Source organism: Drosophila subpulchrella, chromosome 2L, assembly GCF_014743375.2.
Source record: "Drosophila subpulchrella strain 33 F10 #4 breed RU33 chromosome 2L, RU_Dsub_v1.1 Primary Assembly, whole genome shotgun sequence".
Taxonomy (NCBI): Eukaryota; Metazoa; Arthropoda; class Insecta; order Diptera; family Drosophilidae; genus Drosophila; species Drosophila subpulchrella.
In genome coordinates, this window is record NC_050610.1 from 5815594 (window position 1) to 5836242 (window position 20649).

Below are 20649 nucleotides of genomic sequence, written 5' to 3' on the forward strand. Positions count from 1 at the left end.
AGAAAAGCGAAATTACCATCTTATTTCGGACCTCTTGGGATCCACAACTCTTCACGGCCAATGGCCTTGTCTATAGGGTATGGAGTACACGATTCTCTATAAATAAAGTGCTCATTCAACGGAAATTTCCCAAATGTCTGCAATGATATATTGAAATGTTTTCATAGGATACAATTGGACGTATGAGAGATTGCCCAACCGATTTGTTTTCCCTCAATTATAAACCGAGAGATTCCTTAAACGCAATTATGACGTTTTTCGGCGGTTTATTCACCTTGGCAACACCAGCACACATCGAACCGATCCGAACGTTAAATCTTCGGTACTTTACCGAAGATCCAAATCGGTTCGTTTGGGAGTGACACATCATTTTGGGAGGTGTGCGGTAACTGGGGGGATTTATTGGATGCACCCATTACTTCGCCAATAACTTGCGATAAGGGGCGCGATCCAGTATTCTCGCGAAAAAACGAAAATAATTCCAAAACAAAAACCTGTTCCGCCGATCAGCCCAAAATTTCAGGAAGCATTTTTCAACGATCATGACGTTAGAAAAGCGAAAGTAAACTCAAGTCGTTTCAAATACAGGTGTAATGCTTTGTATTTCCAACTTAATTGCATTTAATGCACTGACTCAACAATTAGCGCGCGTCTACAATCGCTCTAGTTTTTCTTCCCTACCGAAACTAATTAGCAATATATGTTAATGATGGCTGCAGTTATGCTGGATATGGCAGGTGTTTAATAGCACAAAATCGGAGGTGTTGCGGTTTGTTTAAGGTCATTGGGACTATAAAAAAAGCATGAAGTCTTTGAAATGGGTGAGCACTTAAAGACAGAACGTCTGCATTCGAAAAGCCTTGATAGCACAACTTATATTTGTTTTAAAACCCATTAGATCACCTTGATTTTTGATATAAGTAGGTGCATTAATAATTAAAATGATATAGTAGGAAACCCCTTTTTGCCATAAAAACACATCGACGACTGTCTAACAATAGGGTTATATTTTATTGTTTTACGTTCTACGATCAATACAATGTTCTCGATATTTACAAATATTTATAATAATAATTATATAATAACATAATTTCTTTTTTGCATTTCTTGTTGGTTTTTCTGTGTTTGCATTCGCGTGTATGTATATGCTGTGCTTCTTGTGTAAATGAGAATGTGTTCTGTTTTGTTTTACTTTGTTTAATGAGTTTCGAATAATAAAATTCATCAGATCCAACTCGGTCCAAATATGCATATGTATGCCAACTAGAATACATAAACTGTGCCTACGTATATATCTCACGTTCCGTTCATATATCTCTGCACGCCGGCAGTACTCTCAACTTTGAATCTTACGGATCATATCGTAGTTGTTTGTCCTATCACATCGCCAGGCAATTTAAATTATTCTTGGTTTGTACTTGGGTAAAGAAACATCGTACCTTTATCTAAACGTAAATAAATTAGTTGAAGAATAGTGTCGCAATGTATATTTTGCCATCTACTCACCTGGATTGTTATAGAAGTTAGCGCTTAGACTAGGTTTTGGTGGAAGTTTGGGCGTGCCCTCCAGGCTCGTGGCAATCGGAAAGAACTCCTTCGGGGACGAGCGGGATTGCGTCGGATTCGAATGCTGGTGCTGGTGGTGATGATGGTGCGGCAGATGGGGAGCATGGTGGTGCTGCGAGTAGATCGCCGGATGCGTCTGCTGCTGCCGCATTCGCAGCTGGTGGGCGTAGCTGCTCGACGTGCTATCCGGTGGATAGCAGGGAATGTTGGGGGACATGGGCGTGGCGGGTGTCAGCGGTGATGTGGTCGTCGAGGAGCTAGCAGCGGGCGAGATCGATTGCGGCGGCGGCTCATCCGTTGGCACCGCCTGCGACACCGTCACTAGCGTGGTGCTGATGGAACTCCCCATCGCCGGCTCCGGCGGCTGGGTAACTGCCGCTGCCCGCTTCTCGATCGCCGAGTTGCGGCGTATCATAATACTGCTGGTGTTGGGCAGGAGCAGACTACTCTTGCCCACAAACTCCTTGCTCTTGCCGTGGCTGTGCCGCAAGTAGCTCATGCCCATGGAATGGTTGAGCCGTGGCGGTATCGGGGGCGGACTGAGTTCGCCATCACGCGGGGGTAGCTGTAAAGGAAAATAATTAAAGAATCGAATTAGTGGGTTTTTATTATGACTTGATGGTATATTTCTTTAAATAAAAAGAGGACTACTTACTGTGGGTGCGTCTGGCGCCTGTCGTTTTTGCGCCATGTCCGCACAGCTCTCCGTACGCTCCTTGCGTCGTGGCGGCAGTGGTGGCGGCACTGCTCGGTACTCCAGATTGGAGGCCGTCGGTACGTTGACATGCGGAGAGATGGGCACTGCCGCCGGTTGTCCCTGGTTTGCGCTGTTGAAATAGAAGCCGCCCGGACAGAACTCCTCCCCGGACATAAGCGCTCCGGCCATCCCCGTGAGGGTCACCGTACTGGCAATACTATGCGTCGGGCTGTACTGCGGTCGCCCATGGAATGGTGATCGATTGCCGGTTTCATGTCGCGGACTGACCACTAGCTTGGGCAGCGGCGAGGGTGGGGCATCCGTGTCCGACATGCTAAATGGATTGCTGTCCGGAAGCGACTGAGGTGGAAGGTGCTCCGCCAGCGCTGGACTGAACACATCCATTGTTGACGCATTGGCCAATGACGCGTTGTTGGCCCAAACATGTGCGCCCGGCTTTCGAGGGAGATGTGGCGCCGGCACCGAAACCTCCCCGTTGTTCTGATCCGTGCGAGTGTGCTGTGGCGTTCCACTCCAGCTGCCAGTATTCCTTCCGGGTATGATGACAGGGGCGAAGACGGAGAACGCGTGCGGATTGTGCTGCGGACTTTGTTCGCCGGCGAGACTTCCAGACGTCGCTGTCGACGGGTCCACTGTGCTGGCCGGGTGCGCAGATGGAGCAGCTGCTGTGGCTATTGTGGTGGCCGTCGACGATGCTGCCGCCGCGGCTGACGAGGTGCTGTTGGACACCTTGCTGCTGCTGTTGGTCTGATTCTGCCGACGCGGCTTGATGCCCGGCGATTTGAGCGGAATGTGCGGCCATTTGCGGGGCTGAAAGGGAAAATTGTAAATTTTTTATATGAACTATGAAATCATGAGTCAAAAATTATCTTTGTTATGGTGTGAATTCCCCAAACGAAATACTTACAAATTTGGGTACCGTCTTGCAGCCCCTTGGCTCAATGCGTAAGCTTTCGTTATAGAGATAGTCAGACATCTGCTTATCGGACATTCCGTTGAACGGATCCAGCTGCTCAAAGAATTGTCGAATGGTGGACTCCTCGTTGAGGCAGTATGGCTGGTTCTGGTACTGTTGAATTTCGCCAATAATCTCGGCCACTTTCCGTCGTTTTGAGAAGTTGATTAGCTCCGTGTTGGCTAACAGGTCTGGATTACCCTCTTCCAGGTGGAGTATGTTGGTCAAGTAGCGACCAAAAAATGGCACACAAGGTGGATTGATAGATCGCAATCGTTCCTGATACTTTTTAAGATGATCGTCACTAAGTTCGCGGCATTCTTCGAGGAATTTTCTGTAGCGCTCTGGCAGTCCCTGGAATGTCCATCTTAGTCGATACACTGATGCCGTGCCCATGGCCGCAACAATCGACAGGATTCCATTAAAATTGTTTAATTCCAGCATCACCATCATCACTTCGATAGCCCGTTGCATGATTGCCTGGCGCTCCTCGAAATTCTCCGCCTCGGTTATAGATTTCTCAATCCAGCGGGTCACGTTTGTGGTGTGCTTCATGATTTTCAGTAAATTTGGGCTCTTCACCTCCTTGTCCTTCTTCGTCCAGGGCGAACCGACAAGCTCCGAGGGTTTCACATTCTTGTACATCTCAAATTCCAGTAAGGTGAGCTGGCGAGCCAGTTCCAGTGGGTGCAGCGTGAGGAGCGTGATCTCGTCATTGGGGACACTCAGGTGATGCTCAATGGGCGGCGGATCGTGGCCATAGGCATATACAATCTTCTTATTGCTTTTCTCCTGTTCGTTCTGCAAGACATTCGAGTAGAATAAATAAAATTATGATTAACGTGTTGTTTACTTTAGATGACTCACCTTTCTCTGAACAATCTTAAGCACCGAGTCCACCCACTTGCGCATCGATTTGCCATTTACGTGCTCGAGAAAGTTGAGCAGCTTCTCTAGCAGCATGGGATCCTTCTCGAAATCGTAGAAATGATGATCGACCCAATGACGCAGCACATTGAGCACCCGGAACTGCACTGGTTGCACGTACTCCTTGCGGTAGCGCTTCCAGTCCTCGCGGTGCGTGTTCTTGTGCTCTTTGTCACCGCCAACGCCGCCGATTCCTCCAGCTCCTGTCGCGCCGGTGTCCTGATAAACCAAGCTAGGATCCGGTATGTTAAAGCGTTCCACCAGCAGCTGCAGCAGTTGCTGAGGCGAGCAGAAGTAACGATATGTGGTGAGGAAGGTGCGCACGAAGGTCGGATCGGCGTAAATGTGATAAGTTAGGCGCTCGATCAGTTTGCACAGCGTCGCCCCCTTGATCATCGGCACTCCAGCGCTTTCGCGCTCCTCCAAAACGATGTTGTCCCCGCTGTCCGGCACAGCGAATTTGTAGATCTCCGGGCTGGGCATGCGCAGCGGGTGCTTGCGCTCGATGTCTTGCAAAATGCTGTCTAAATGTCGGTCTAGCATCGATTTTGTGATCACCATTAGCAGGTCAGCCATCCAATCATGCTTGTGCTGGGCATTCTTAGCCGTCAGCACAATCGGAGGCTGCATCCTGGATACCAGCTCGAAGCTGTTTTTCAGGTCGTCGCTGTCCGGCCGGTCGTTGATGTCAACGCGTCGCATGAAGTACTTCTCCTTCAGACGATAGTCGTAGGCCGTTGCTCCTGCCGACGGTGTTTGCTTCTTGGTGTTGGCCTTGCACAGCACCATGAGCCCGTCGAAGAGGAATACCTTGCGCTCGCTCCAGATTCGTTTGCCCGAACCCAGCTTGCTCAGCGAATCCTCTGTGAATTGGAAATGACAATGTAGTTATGGATTACGATTAATTCATAGATCTGTTATACTAAAGGTAGCATAGTATGCTAAATAGTTATTGATATAATATTCAAATCTTCCATTATAAATGTCTAACCACATGTTCTTTTACTCTTTTGGTATTTTTGTCGCCCACTTACCGCGAATAAATTCATTGCAGTTTTGACCCACGTCCTTGTCCTCCCAGTGCTCCACTTTCATTTGCAGCTCCCGCGTCCGCTCGATGGCCAGTTGGCGGCGGACTCGGCCGCTGACGGGGACCAGTCGATCCTTAGAAAGGTTCGCCATAACCTTCTCGAGATCGCAGTGCAGTGGATGCAGCAGGCCCTGGACCTGTTCGAAGCTCTCGATGTCGTCCTGCGACGAGCTGAGATCCTTGAGATGCTTGATGTAGTCAAAATATACGAAGGCATGGCAAATGGGCACCAGGAGCAGCTTGGGCAGATAGTACTTGACGGCGTCGCGGAAGCCGTGGCCAGCCGTTGTCAGGGATGAGGCCTAAGTACAGAGATTTTAGTAGAGATTCTCATGCGGAAAGAATAAAACTTACCCCTGGTTTGGAAAGCAGGTTGCTGAGGGCATCCCAGGAGGCCTGCGAAGTAACATCGTGAGCGTACTTCTTGTATACGTCGAACTCCTCGGCCTCGGCCAGTTCCTCAAAGCAACTGCCCACGCAGGGGGCACTCTGCTCCTGGGACATCTCAATCACGTCCTCGAGGGAGCCGAGCAGAGTCACCGTCACCTCGTAAATGTCCATGATGTTGGAGAAAATCGGTTCCAGCTCCCGAGGGTCCGACACGATCTTCACCAGCTCCTCGCGAAAGACGCGTATAATCATGTGCAAGTCGCGTTGGTACTGCTTCTCGTCGTGGATCAGCTCCTTGACCGTCTCCTCGTAGGTGGCACTCGCCCGTTGGGCGGGCAGTGATAGCGGGCTGGGCAGGATGTGTGCCTCGCTCTGGTTGAGCATGTCCATTAAAACGCGGTCGGCGTTCATCACCACCTCGATGTCCTCCTTGGTAATCTCGCAGTGGGCGATCTTGATCACATAGTCGCCGGCCATCTTGAGGATGTCGGCGGAGATATACTCGAGCACGGCCACCAGAAAGGCGGACACGGAGCTATCGATCTTGTACTGCAGCACATCCTTCTGTAGCAGTGTGTGAACCCGTTCCGTGGGCAGGACAGACTTGCGTTTCTTCGAGTTGATCACCTCCTTGGCCTCGTTGAGGGCCCACTGGTCGATGGGCGCCGGGAAGGACTTGTTGACCTTCTCCTCCACATCCTGGACGGAGTGGGGCAGCGGTTTGGCGCACAACATGGCCAGCAGCCGGAGGCAGAGCTTCTCCACATACAGCAGGGCATCCTCCTTGGCGGTTACCCGCGGATGCACTTGCTCCAGCACCTTTTTTAGCGAGGGCGTGAACAGTCCCCTCCACCTGGCCGCATTCTCGCATTTGGTGAAGTCATAGCCATCGCAGTCCTGCAGCCCAGCCACGCCCCCTCCGCCAACGCCAGCACCTCCACCTCCGCCATGGGAGCCACCACCACCGCCTCCGCCGCCCAGACCGATCCCGCCCCCGTAGTTAATGGTGTGGGCATGGCCGCTGGGTCCCGAGAACATCCTGTGCGCCGTGGAACAGTGGAGCACCTTCGTTGGCCGCCTAGCCCCCGCCTCCCCGCCCGTTGTTTGTATTGGTCGAGCGACGAGTGGAGTGGAGTGGAGCGGAACCTGGAACCTCGGCACCTGGCACAGCCGGATCACCCGGGCGAGCCTCGCATTGCAAGCACACACTCAATCGCACACACTCGAGACGCGTTCTTTATTATTTTTCGGCTCGGCAGCCGTTCGTTCGCAATTTGCTTAGTTTTAAGCACTTGTTTTCAGATCAGAATATGTATCTTCTTCAGTGTGGAATTACCACGGAATTACCGATAAATTATACAGTCCGGCTCACAGGAAAATACCATAATATACCATTTTCATATATTGAAATATACCAAAAGCATTCCAACGGTCACGCTGAAACGTGAGGAGGGTGTATCTGCTAAGCCAGGAGCGTGTATTCGTTAACTGCCACTGTTAAGACTTAATATCTAGCTAACATAATGTTTTGCATACGGCTTAACATGGCAGGGTAGCTTAACATCGACCATGCCCATAATGTATAATGTATGCTGATAGCTTTACATCAACCCTGCAGTACCAATCATCTGAAGTTCATCAAAAATACTTTGATCTTGTTGATGAATCATACATACATTTTCATACAAATGATTGATGAAATTAACTTGGGCATATTTTAGTCTAGCATCAGTGACAAATTCATCAACTTCATCAAAATGTCAGCGAAAAACTGGATTTCAGCAACATTTCTAGGCTGATATCAGTAAAAAATTCATCAACAATTCATCGCTAACGGCCGCTGGGTTGACAACAATAAAAATGTCATCATGACAACATCATCACTCAAAATTCACGAAGAACTCAATGATGACGTCAGCCAGCAAAAAATGCTTCATTTCATTCATCGGCAGCAAGGCTGTCATCAGTCTAAATATCGTCAACAATTCATCGATGACAACAGCAAGGCTGTCATTAGTGACAAATTCATAAACTTTTAATGCCATCGTAAAGAACTGGTCTTATCAACCAACGACGAAAGCTGGGTTTTGATATCAACATCTTATCAATGACGTCAAATAGGCTTTAAAATTCATAAGCAATTCATGAAATTCGATGAAAGCAGCAGGATGTTCACCAACAATTGGTCGATGCTGTTAAATTCATCAGCAATTCACAGATGGCATCAGTCAAAAATTAGTCAACAATTTATCATAACACTAGATAGGTGACAAAACTCTGGTTTTTTAATCATCATTTTATCGCCATGTTATTAAGCTTTAATCAACTTTATTTTCGAAAAGAGAAAATTAGAGACAGGTGAACAGCTGACATTTTGTGTTTCATTCCTTGGAAATACTATAGATTAGGGGACTCACCCCCGAAATTCGCGAAAAAATTATCCTCGATGGACCTCGATTTCTTAAGAATTTACGTGCAAATAGAACTTGGCGGTCGGGCATGGTTCTCTTGTAATTGAATTTCAAAGTTCCCGGTTTTGGATGGATGGAACATAAAGAAAGGGGCTCAATCGTTCCACGGCTTCGAAGTGGTTATTGTGTAAGCTTACAGCGTTACAATTAATGTTCCATTACTAATAAGTCATGTGAAAACAAATATAGCCAATCAGTTTGTTGTTAAATTTTCAGTGTGTAATAATCCGAATTCCATAAAATGTCTGCCTATAAATATGAGAGTATCAAGACTACACTGCTGGATCCCACGGCATCCTTTCGTTCCAGCCTATTACTCGACGAGGAGGCAGTAAGGCAGCTGCGCGGTCAGTGGAGCGATTATATCTTAAGCCTTCCGAAGACGCCTTTCGAATTGCAGCTGGCCAAATCTAGGGCGGATCAAGCCCTTGAGTTGGTCAGGAGCAAGCAAAAGGCAGTCGAAAAACAGGGCCCATCCACTCCGAAACGCTGCCGCCGTCCCCTCACAGATCTGCACAATTCGCCACGTACCACTAGCCGGATGAAGCAAGTTCTCGAGACCCGAATGCGACCCTGCAAAATTAAAGAGCCCGAATCGGAATACAACCTGTGTCCACAATGCGGCCTTGTCAAGGATTCGATTTTAAACCATGAACACGCCGAGAGGAGACTACAAAAGTTGTTCGAGCAGCATCCCAGTTTGGTTCCAAAGGGGCGGTATAGAAAGTCGCCGAAACATTTGCGTATACTATAACTAAGGAAGTGGTTATTTCTTGAAGAGAAGGCAGCACTCTATGTGTTTCTCAGAATGCACTCAGGCTCATAAAATCGTTAGTTATTATTATTTTTTGTATTTAAATAGAACAAAGAATTATCTCTCCAGTAGCGTACCACGTTGCTTTTTCTGGGGCGGAGGTGCCTCCTCTGTTTTGCTTTTGATACCCACATCACTTAGCTTTCCGCCCTTACGCTGCAGCTGCTTCTCGATGATCCTTGCATTGTTCGCATAGCTGTCGGCAATCTCGCGCTGTTAAAAGGTAAATAAATAAATAAATTTATCATTAACTGGTTCTTATAGTGTTGTTAGCCTGTTAGTAAATAGTGAAGCGGCCCATTTGGATTCTAAGGAACTTCAACTTTGAGCTAAGCACCATTTACAGCAACCTCTGATGATCAGCTTACCGCCTCGATTTCGTCCTCCTCCTCGTCGATGGTGGACACCGTGACCGAGCTGAACTTGCCCATGTTCTTGGTGTGCCTGGTGACCATGACCTTTTTGCCACTGGCATCCACTATGCCCGAGTCATCAGGGCCTATGGAAGGTGTCGGCTTGGCAGCCGGTGTTTTGCCACTGCCCATGGCCTCGGAGTTCAGCAGTTGGGTGAGGGGACTCTCGCCCTTGTTGCGGATCAGGGCGTTGAACATGACGAAGGTCACCTGGGAGTCGGGGCTATGGCGGTAGAACAGCGGGAGATTGCAGCTGCGGCACTAGAGGATACAAATAAATTACAAGATGTTATATTTGGAATATACTGTTTGGTTGGCTCACCTTATAGCGGTACTGCTTCTCAATGCCCCTGCTTTTCCGCCTTATGTAGATCATCTTTGGAGTGGGATTGTAGGTAAGTTTGTTGGCATGGTCATTGGCATTTATCACGCGGGCATTGTCCACCTCCCGAAGGGGCAATTGGTCCAGAGTGCAGTCTGTTAATCGGGGTTTTACAATAATCTCTCTGTGGATAAGCATTTCACCTAATCTTACCCAGAATCAAAGCCATCTTGTTGCACAGGCAATAGTAAATATTCAGCGGCTTCTCCTCATTGTACTCTTCCTGATCCTTGGTATCCGAGCAGACGATCGATCGAGATACTACTTTAGGCATGGTTTGGCTTTCTTAAGTTACTTTTAAAATACTTTTTTGTTTACAAAATAAGATGTCTTTCCGATTCAAGAGTCAACAAACATATGTTCCAAAAAATACTTAAATACCGCAACCGATTTCTGCATTCGATTAGTAAATTTATCGGTTTCGTTCACTCGATTACGAATCTTATCGGTTCATGCATTGGGAAGATAAACAAAAATGTGTGATAAAAACAAACCGTCTGTTCAGGATATCGTAGAGCTGTGTTTTCGAAAATTCGAATCCTTGCCAAAAACAGGAAAGCCCACTGCCAATCAATGGACCGTTTTGGCGGGCGTAGTGGAGTTCAACCGGCGAACGGGGGCCAGTCAACTGGTGGCCCTTGGATGCGGGACAAAGTGCATAGGACAATCCAAACTTTGTTCCCGAGGTCTTGTCCTCAACGATTCCCATGCCGAGGTGTTGGCCCGCCGCGCCTTCCTTCGGTTCTTGTACCAGGAGCTGAAGCAGGAGAGGATCTTCCATTGGAACAGTAAGCTAAGTAGCTACGACATGGATGAGCACGTGGAGTTCCACTTTCTGAGCACCCAGACGCCCTGCGGAGATGCCTGCATTAAGGATGAAGGAGAATCAGAAAAACAGGCCAAGCGTCAGCGGCTGGATGAGGAATCCGACATGGTCTTTACCGGCGCCAAGTTAATAGGTGACTTAAGTGACGATCCTATGCAGCAAACTCCCGGAGTTCTGCGAACCAAACCAGGCCGCGGAGAACGCACCTTATCCATGTCCTGTAGCGATAAGATAGCTCGATGGAATGTGTTGGGTGTGCAGGGAGCACTTTTGGATTCCCTGATCTCCAAACCCATTTACTTTAGCAGTCTGAACTTTTGTTGTGCCGATGCCCAACTGGAATCGCTAGAAAGAGCCATCTTTAAGCGTTGGGAAGGCAAGCCCTTCGAGAATCTGCGGTTCCAGCCCCAGAAACCACAGATACGCATAGATTCCAGCATATCCTTTGAGTTTTCGCAACGCTCCGACTGGCAGCCCTCGCCCACTGGCTTGGTTTGGTCCCAACTGCCGGAGGACTTAAGGTACATCCACCTAAAATCTTATGATTTAAATTTAAAAGTAATATAATTTATTTATATACAGACCATATGAAATTTCTGTGAACGGAAAGCGTCAAGGGGTGACCAAGAAAAAGATGAACACTCCACAAGCTGCGTTGGCAGTTAGCAAGTACATGCTGCTACTCACTTTTATGGAGTTAGTCAGATTTAACCCGAAGCTAAGCGAAAAATGTGGTCAAAACCTATCCGATCTTGAGCTTATGACATATGCTTCTTGTAAAGAATTGGCAATGGATTACCAGTTGGCATGGCGACAAATAAAAGATAAATACTTTCTTCAATGGACCAAAAAGCCGCATGAATTGCTAAACTTTTCTTCAGCACCCAATGAATGAAAACGACTATTAAGTGTGGCACATCAAAACTAGCCAATTAATGTTCATATGTTAATGAATTCGTGGCTTAAGATTCCATTGGTTTGGAAGGCAATGGTAAAAGGAAATCCGCCGATATTTCACATGCCAGTTAATTCATTCACGAAAGAAAACCGATCGGGACTTAGTGGAAACAAAGGAATCATTGCATCAATGTACAATTTCTGTAAAGCAACCCCATGCCATTGAATTAAAATGCAACTGGTTCATCATATGCAACATCTAAGCGTGTTATATTTAGTTTATAATACCATAATAACATTAATCTAATTGTCATTTTGCAAACGTTTAACGAACAAACAAACGAACAGGCGTACATTTACAATTAAGGTTACAGCTACACATCCACTGATGCGAATACGGATACGGATGCACATATAGGAGGTATGCTTGCTGGGAGTACGAACTAAAGACGAGAATTGAACAGTGGGATGTGCCGGTCCAGCTCGAGGCGTACGGATGTGATGTGTGGGTGCGAAAAGCTAATTATACGACTCGAATCCGTTGACTATCCAAGGAGCGGCGACCAGATTCCTGCGGGACTTAGTGGCCTCCAATCTCACGGAGCTCACGCTTGCCCAGCGGCAGTGGAGGACGGAAGTTGTTGATGACCTTGCCGTTAAACTCATTGCAGGGGCACTCCTCCTTCACGTCGTAAGCGTTGAGATTGCGCATGGCGTTTAGCTGGTCGTCGGACACCTCGATGGGCGTCTTGAACACGATCCAGATGACCGACTCGGAGCAGGGCGGCGTGGTCAGGGAGCCCTCGTAGGTCCAATAGGTGTGCACATCGGGCAGCAGCTGGCCGGGATCACAGCCCTGGGGCAGGGTGACGCGGTCGCCCTTGTGCAGGACGAACTGCAGCAGGCTGCTGACCTTGTCCAGCTCGGCGTGGTGATTGCCAGCCTGCAGGAACACACCCAGAACGGCCAGGCCATCGGGAGCGGCGGCAGCCTCGCCAAAAGACTTGTACTTGGTGGTATTCCAGTGCACCAGGTGCAGTTCGCCGGCATAGGACACTCCATCGACGGTGTGCTCGGAGCCCTTGGAGTCTGTGCAGCCCCAGTGGCAGTGGAACTGCTCCAGCTTGAAGATCTGATTGCCCAGGGGCCCGCCAGTCAGCTCGGACTCAGCGCCGTTCACATCCACGCGCCAGCAGTATCCTGGAATAATTGAGAATAATGGTAAATATATTTGGTCATACTTTCGGGGGCAGAAGATTGGGTCTTATTATAGCAAACAAAGGAAATATACTGTATTCTAATTCAATATACATTTAGTTCTTACCAGGATTGACCAGGCTCTTGGTGTGCTCCGGCACATACTTCCACTTGAGCGGAGAAACCTTCAGGTCGCTGCCCTTCTTGGCGCTGGAGGGAGTGATGTCCACGGGCGACTGGCGATGTCCCGATGCTTGTGGGTAGTCCTTGGCCCAGTGGGCGGGTCCTGAAAGAGGAATATTGAATGGGGCGGGTAAGTACACATCCAGTAATGTTATTAGGTATTTGTTCTTCCAAATCAACCGGCTTAGCTACGTGCTAATCCGTCGATAAGAAACAATAAATCAAGTAAAATCAATTCATTCGGAAGTTCCTTTCGGGATAATTTATAAGTCATTAGGCTAGACAGTCGAATCTTGATGGAAGAATTTGATTAATCTCAAAGAAAGCCATTTAATTGTTGTTATAGCTAATCACTCTTGAACGAATCTCAATAATTTCTCTCAATCATTTGCAATCCAGGAATACTTTAGTATATACTTTGGTAATTTTAAAATAAACATTCAATTATATTGCAATATTTCCAATTGTGAATAAAAAGTACGTTTTAAATATTATTATATTACACTATAATTACTATAAAATATAATATTACTAACTAAAGTATAGGGTTTATTATCTAAAGTTTACTTTTCAATTAAACTTAAGAATGAGAATACAAATAAATGAAGAAATTAAACATATTTATAGCATGATATATACTGGTATTTACTCAAGAATATACAGCCAGCGTAATCGTTTGCTCAACTGGGAGTAGTAATATTTGCATAGACCTTTTATCTGACCAACCGGCTGAGGCAATACAAGTATTTGCTGTTCCCCTGTTTGCTGCATTTTACGATTTATGTGCGTGTGTGTGGACTCTTTTTAATTACTGGCGGTGGTGTGCAAAGTCAGGGCAAATGTTGACACAGGGAACCACGTCACGTGCCAGTAAAATCACTCTGAAGACCGCACGCCCAAGAGTCATGTGATAGGATCGTTGCAGATAAACCGCAAAAGTGTGGGCTGACTTGGTGGGGATGGGGATATTGTTGTTTGTCTAAACTAGACGAAAAGAAAAACAATGAACCCCATATTAGCCGGCTAGTTGGTAACCTTAGCCAGGAAATGACTGGGGGGTTCTTATCGAACCCGAAGACACCGAAGTAAAGCCTCATTTGTCATTTGATAGATCGCCGAGCTCAAGGTGTCAACAGCTTTGTAGCTTCCAATATTTATTTCACTGATTCCCAAAGTCCGCCATAAAATTGATAGTAAATAACAAAGTCAGGTGAAATGCATTTATCATTTATCAAAGTTGGAATCAAGTTCTTTATTCGCCATCTAGGTGCAAACAGTTTGTGCATGTGACTACCAAGAAACAAAGTGCTGGTTTAAATCATGGGGTTCTGTCGTATGAAAGTCACGTATACGCCGTGTTGGGCATACAAAAGAAGAAAAGATCCTTTCATAACTTAGCAGCTCAGTGCAAATTTCCGGCCATATTTAACACATTGCCTTTTATAATCAACAATAAACTGCTGAAGATATCTCCAAAGTCGGGCATACATACATATATATTTAATCATATATAATATCATATAATCTAAATGTCCAGGCTCATTGTCTTTGTTTACCTAACTAGTTTGTTGCTGACTTTGGCTGTAAATACTTTAAGATCACCTGGCGGCGTTTCGCAGTGCCTGTGATAACAACAAGCAGACTTAAGAAAGAAAGTAAACAAATACTGGGAAACGGAGCACTTGTTCAAACACAGCGGATCGGAAATAACCAGTTGGCGTTATGAGTATGGGTCCCCAAAAGCTGATCAAGCGAGCCTTTGTTATACCTACTCGACTCGACCACTTTACTAACTGCAAACTTATCTTTTGCACGCTCCTCAAATAATTCATCATCGCTTAACAGTTCATTTAGTTTCATTTAGATCACAAAAAACAAAGGACGTAGCGTAATTGTGACCATTAATGCTGTGATAAAATCGAAACGATTTTTTAATTGAATTACTGCAAATGAATTGCCCACATCCATATATTCGTAAATGCCGCGGCAGAAAAACAAAAACCCGAAGCTGTCTGGGAGAACTTGTTCCGGAAACGTTTAGATCGCCAAATGGAATCTATAATGTTTTTATAGAAGTTTTCCCTAAGCAATGCAGTCTCAATTTCCCCATTTGCCAAAAAACCCGATGAACCAGAGAACAAAATACGAAAAAAGCTGTGTTTGTCATTGAAAGTCATCTTGATACAAAAAACATTTCGACATTAAAATAAAGAAAGAGCTTATATAAAGCCTGAGAGACATATAAAGAAATGCTCGTTACGACAGCCTTAAAAATGCTTAAAAACACGACAAAATAAAATTTAGCAATTAGCATTTACGAATTTACGAGCTAAGCGATTCTAAGCGAGTCTTGCATGATAATATCTACATCGGAATCGTCCGAATTGGAGGGAGGCATGAGCTTATCGCGTGTTTTTGTCTTTCCTGGGGACGATCGTAAGGAAGTGCTCGCCAAAACTGGTTTGGGGAAAGTACCCCCAACTCGGAATCGCGAATTTCTGAGTCAGTATCTGATGATATATAACTGCAGGTCCCGAGCACTTGTCTCTCTGGGTTATATTGCTTTTTATAGCCACTCAATTGACCGGGCTAAAAAGCATCAACCCCTGCTATATTTATCATCCACCTTGGCTGGAGGAAGCCCCAGAAATGACCACTACCCTTGGTCTACCTTGGTCTTCCACGACACTTATCTAACGGCCACCCAACCAGCCCTTCAATCACCTGCTAAAATATTCGCCTGTAATTATTTGTTTGCATGTGAGAAATGGTGACAATAAACCGCAAATGGAATAATTGAATGGCCATAAAAGTCAAGAAAACGGAATGGGTACTTAACCAAAATGCATTTCGGCCTAATGAAAAGCCTCCCTGAAATGTTTGGTCACGTCCGAAAGTCGAAAGCCTTAAAGTGTTGTTTGCCGAGAATTTTTCCAATCCATATTCTAGTATACGTAAGACGTAGTTATACGTATGCACATATTAAAAATCAGATATCATGCTAATAGTTTTATTTGCGCGCCCAATAAAATATCTGGATTGACAAGTCCAATGGAATATCTATATGGCTGGCCAAAAATAATATTAAACTGACGATTTGCCTGCGTGAGAAATTGTTTTCGCAGTTCTATATTTTGATTTCGCAACCCTCTAATAAATATTGGCTTTAATGAAGGGGCCTGGATTTGATCTCTTCATTAAATGGCATACAAAATATATTGAAAGTGAACTTTGATGTTACGCTGGGTACAACTAAAGGTGTGTATTCCCAAAGTAATTTTGATCTAGCCGAGAAACTGATAAGTCACCCGAAATATATCATTTTAGAACATTATAAATCCATCGATCATTATGACTATGACAATTTAATGATACACTCATTTGTTTTGTTTGCTAAAAAATGTGTTTATCATTTCGGTTTCCATAAAGATATAGACATTAGCGAACTGCGGCTTGAACTAGTGGAACCAAGAAAGGTGTTACGACACTGGCGATTTAATCAGGCGATATAGATAGATAGATTTCGGACTTTTGATTGATCCTCACGTACAAACACGCGAGTTGTAATCTGTTGTGTCCAGATGGAAGCGTGTCGCTTACCATTCAGACAGTTCTGACAGTGCCCAGGGGTTAGACACAACCTGTGCGATTTGATAAGGATGGCTGTACGGCTGCACTGATCGCACAATCTCAACTAAAAATACGAATATACGGCAGAGTTTCTCGTGTTTAATGTCGGCATTCTGGGCTCTGAAGGAGGAGAGCTTGCTGATAAGGTGCTTCTTGCGCTGGAAAGTTACCAGGGCGGCGCGGGAAAAGTAGGCTATATCAGTAACAGCATCGAATCAATCAGAGCAATCACAAGCAGTTAAGCAAATCAATTGAAATTGTCAAAAATTGAAGTTTTTCGATTTCTAAATTGATACGTTGCCAGCGCAACCGATTCGATATATGAATATATTCTACTAATTAGTGATATATGCATGGTGTAGACATAACGCCCAAGACATTGGAACCGGTCCCTCGTGCGTCCTTAGCAGACGAAGAACATGCACTTGACTAGCCTTCAAAGCGGAAAAGAGCGAGGGGCACATGGTGCTCAGAAATAAACAGCCAAGACAAGGCAAGACAATCGATCGGGTATTCGGAGAACTAGTTTGCCCGCCCGCCAGTTCGCCAGTCGAGGCGGTTGACTCCGCCGGGGACTGGTTAGTGGTTAGTGGGAAGCACCAGATCACGAGACCCAGCTCGTGCGAAACTCCCCGATCCGTAGCCACAAAACCCGCTCCCCTGCATTTTAATTAAGGCCCATTATTCATGAGTAATGTCCAAGTCTGTTTGCGCGATTCAGCTTATGAGGCATGAAATCGAATTGCAGGGCATTTACATTCACAGCATTGTGCAATCGATACAGCCATACTCCCGAAGTAATCCCCTACTCCGTAATCTAGGCCCTTTATGATAACACAAATTTAAGACAAGCTAGTGCTAAATTATCTGACTAATTGGCTATTTATTAAGGGTTTACTCACGCCTTTCTCTGATAACTGGCTTGTTTTTAGTGTTTTGCCATTTTATTGGGTAAGGCTGCCTCTATGGGCGTCTATATCTGGCCAATATCTTATCGCGTAATTGCTCTTTAAACGAGAACCCCGTCTGATTCGGGAACGTGACGTTTACTGTCAGTTAGATCAAGTTTGTCATAAAAACAAAATGGTTAAAAACTCCTCAAAGATAACCGATAGGTTTTTGTCACCAAAGATAAATGCATTGTATAAGACAAGTGGAAATTCCGCTTTGTAGGGGGAGTGAAGATCTTGTTATTGAGGCACGCATGCGCGGCGTGTGCAAATGAGTCAAAAAATCGGAGCCACCGCAGACGGCGATGTCTGATTAGAGGTATAAGGCCAGACGAGACTGGTAAACAAACCGAAAGCGGGAACCGGAATACGGAGGCTGCCAAAACTCAAAACAAACAAGCCCGAAACTGAGAGCTTACCGTTCTCTTCGGTGTATCCCCAGTGGTGGCTCATCTTGGTTTTTGGTTAGGGTTTGGTTTTTATCTTTCGTATAGAGGTTCTCCTGGGGGGTCTTAAAGGACTCAGGGATGTGGATGTTTCACTCGCGGTTGGTGGCACGCGTCTGACTTTCGCTGGGGATCGCCCGGTTCACTTTATAGGGAATATGGGAAGAGGGTATCAGTAGAATCGTAGAATCGCGGAGCGGGCTGGAACGGCGACTGTTTGGTTAGTCCGCCGAGTGTAGACTGACGGGCACTCGGGGCAGCGCTGCCGACTCGAAAGGCGGCGGGACAGCGACGCGACTGCGAAGCGGACAGCACGCACCTTGCGAGAGAGCCGGAGAGCGTGAAAGTCGTAGAGCCAGTGAACTAAACTACTGTTTAACCCCCCAGTACGGGGGAGGGGGTGGGCGGGCGAGCGGTACGACTGCGGCGTCATTAGAACCGTTGACAGCGCCGCTGGGTTCAATAGTTTAGTTTGGCCGCACTTGAGTCCGGACAATGGGGCGCATACGTAATGAGTTCGATCCCAAACACTCCACTGTCCATTTGTATTTTTGCACTACCTAGCTGCTTGACCTTGACTCTGCATTCGGCGCTGGACGGGATCGGTGGTCAGAAAGCGGAAATGTAAGGAGAGGCAACAATGCATAACGTTAATCGGTTATTGTCGAGCACGATCGATCAATTCCTGGGAGTTTTTAGTGGAACAAACAGTTAGACAGATAGATAGTTACACAATACTTTAAGTGCTTGATATTGAATAAGGTTTTTAATTAAAGTTAAGTACTCTACTTACTAACTATATCTCTATAAGATTTCCAAAACCTGATGTTATGTAATAACAGTGGGTGTAAGCAGTGTTCAATGCAGTCTAACAGTATTTTTTGTATGATTGTTATTAAGTCTAATAATATGTTATACGGTTTTAAAGATCCTGGACATGGTAAGAAATATTAAGATGTTTAATAAATAGTAAAATCCGAAACAGTTTTAAATGCTGAAGAATTCGCGTTTTCACTTTTATGGATTTCCCACTGCTTTGCCTTTCACTGTGCAATGTATCTATATGATTTTTATATAGATATGGTAGGAAATATTAAGATGTTTAATAAAAAGAAAAATCCGAAACAGTTCTAAGTCCTGAAGAATTCGCGATTCCAGTTTTAGAGATCTCCCACTGCTTTGCTTTCCACTGGGCAGTGTATCTATATGATATTTATATAGACATTGTAAGAAATATTAAGATGTATAATACACTGTAAAATCCAAAATTCTGAATGCCGAAGAATTCGCGTTTTCAGCTTTAGAGATCTCCCACTGCTTTGCTCTCCACTGTGCCTAGACATTTTGTAAATTGCTCCATACATGCGGTAATTTTCTTTTTTTTCGGTTTTGTTGTTGAACTTTTGTGCATTGTTTTTGTTGGAGCAGTGGGACTTAAAGCGTGATCGCGATCGCGCGCTCGACAACGCACACAGATCTACGTATTTGTACAATGTACACATATATCTCAATATATTCGACGGATAGTGGTGGGGGAATTGGGGATGGGCCTGGTCTGGTGGTGGCGACACGCTAATCGCAGCAGTTTTGAGGGGAACTGGAACCGCTCTCTCTGCATTTGGCTTGGTTGGGAGGGAAGGTGGATTGGTGGATGCGACGGAACTGGCCAGGGGGCAAAGGGATCCATAATTTCCATCAACGCGCTGCTCATGTTATTCCATTAGTACATTAGGCACAGTCACCGCATAGCACGAAGCCACTTCAGCGAGTTAAGCACAAAATTTGTCACTAATTTCAATTCTGTGCCGCTTTTGTTTTTGCCTTCTGTGCGTTGCACAATAGGTTAAATGGGTTGCAGAATCTAACACTACCATTGTCGTTCGGTAAACGTTGTTATCCTCTGCGCTTTCGATCAGGGCTATCTTTTTCCCCTGGGCCAACACTGCGTATGCGAAATTAATTCGGCGCGTGTGAAATCTTCGTATGTGTTTGCACTTGGCTTAAATCTTATCGCCCACTTTTCCCCTGTCCCGAGCTTGTTTTCTAATTAGCCATGCATTATTATTTGCGCTTTACAGCGTTCTACTGGGCAGCGTTCCCTCCATAACGCCCCCTGGGACCCCCGACCATATCCACCACCCCCAATCATCTCATCGACCCCACCTCACGTGCAGTTCCTAGTCGTTCGCTTCCGCCTTTTGCCATTCCGCTCGGCGTTTTTGCAAAATGGAAATGGAAATGAAAATGGGAATGTATCTGGCTGGAATTTGATTTAAGCTCCCGCTCTGACAGCCCCTTCAAGGTCGAGTAATTATTGTTAATGGGCATTAACTGAGCCCATGTGACAGGCAAAGTTTTGGGTCGGGAACGGGACCACTGAGATCGTACTAATTGAATTGAAAAGGAGCAGATCAGAACCAAACAGCAAGAACCGATTTCAGAGCTGGTTTAAATTAGTTTGCACCAAGCGTCATTATAACTTGGTTTTGGAAATACTAAAGGAATAAACAACGAAAGATTGTTAAATTTATTAGAATATTGGCTATTCCGACTCTTTAATAAACTTTAATGATCTGTTTGGTTAAGAGATACTATTTTTAGGGCTTTCCAATCAAAATTTATATTCAATCTATAAAGCTTTGACGTTCATTTGTGGCAGACCAACCCAATTTCATAAAATATTTTCTTTTGGTAATCACGTGCGATTTTTACTGAACTATAATTCAAATCTTAAGAACAAGCAATTGTTGTTCTACAAAAAATAAACCCCAAGAAAGAAACAATAAGAATAACA

General features: G+C 45.5%; 5 protein-coding genes across 6 annotated transcripts; 2 read left to right on the forward strand and 3 right to left on the reverse strand.

Moving 5' to 3' along the window:
- Window positions 1-985: 985 nt before the first annotated feature.
- On the reverse strand, window positions 986-6989 carry LOC119546590 (protein son of sevenless). The gene is made up of 7 exons (XM_037853003.1): window positions 5611-6989; window positions 5201-5558; window positions 4107-5029; window positions 3192-4040; window positions 2222-3094; window positions 1507-2131; window positions 986-1445 (listed from the first exon to the last, which is right to left on the reverse strand). The coding sequence occupies exons 1-7, from the start codon at window positions 6682-6684 to the stop codon at window positions 1402-1404; spliced, it is 4746 nt and encodes a 1581-aa protein (XP_037708931.1). The 5' UTR covers window positions 6685-6989; the 3' UTR covers window positions 986-1401.
- A 1283-nt stretch (window positions 6990-8272) lies between these two features.
- LOC119546457 lies at window positions 8273-9145 on the forward strand. 2 transcript variants are annotated; one of them, XM_037852733.1, is made up of 2 exons: window positions 8273-8947; window positions 9004-9145. In XM_037852733.1, exon 1 carries the CDS (start codon window positions 8359-8361, stop codon window positions 8869-8871), a length of 513 nt encoding a protein of 170 aa, XP_037708661.1. In that variant the 5' UTR covers window positions 8273-8358; the 3' UTR covers window positions 8872-8947; window positions 9004-9145. The 2 variants fall into 2 exon arrangements, with proteins under 2 accessions (XP_037708661.1, XP_037708660.1); XM_037852732.1 differs by having other exon boundaries at window positions 9001-9142.
- LOC119546456 (UPF0428 protein CG16865) lies at window positions 8941-10090 on the reverse strand. The gene is made up of 4 exons (XM_037852731.1): window positions 9880-10090; window positions 9667-9821; window positions 9300-9605; window positions 8941-9144 (listed from the first exon to the last, which is right to left on the reverse strand). The coding sequence occupies exons 1-4, from the start codon at window positions 9998-10000 to the stop codon at window positions 8989-8991; spliced, it is 738 nt and encodes a 245-aa protein (XP_037708659.1). The 5' UTR covers window positions 10001-10090; the 3' UTR covers window positions 8941-8988.
- Window positions 10091-10135: 45 nt separating this feature from the next.
- Window positions 10136-11653, forward strand: LOC119546454 (tRNA-specific adenosine deaminase 1). Its single transcript, XM_037852729.1, has 2 exons — window positions 10136-11073; window positions 11135-11653. Exons 1-2 carry the CDS (start codon window positions 10202-10204, stop codon window positions 11445-11447), a joined length of 1185 nt encoding a protein of 394 aa, XP_037708657.1. The 5' UTR covers window positions 10136-10201; the 3' UTR covers window positions 11448-11653.
- A 38-nt stretch (window positions 11654-11691) lies between these two features.
- Window positions 11692-18097, reverse strand: LOC119546455 (carbonic anhydrase). Its single transcript, XM_037852730.1, has 3 exons — window positions 17829-18097; window positions 12774-12932; window positions 11692-12649 (listed from the first exon to the last, which is right to left on the reverse strand). Exons 1-3 carry the CDS (start codon window positions 17860-17862, stop codon window positions 12030-12032), a joined length of 813 nt encoding a protein of 270 aa, XP_037708658.1. The 5' UTR covers window positions 17863-18097; the 3' UTR covers window positions 11692-12029.
- Between the last annotated feature and the right edge of the window lie 2552 nt (window positions 18098-20649).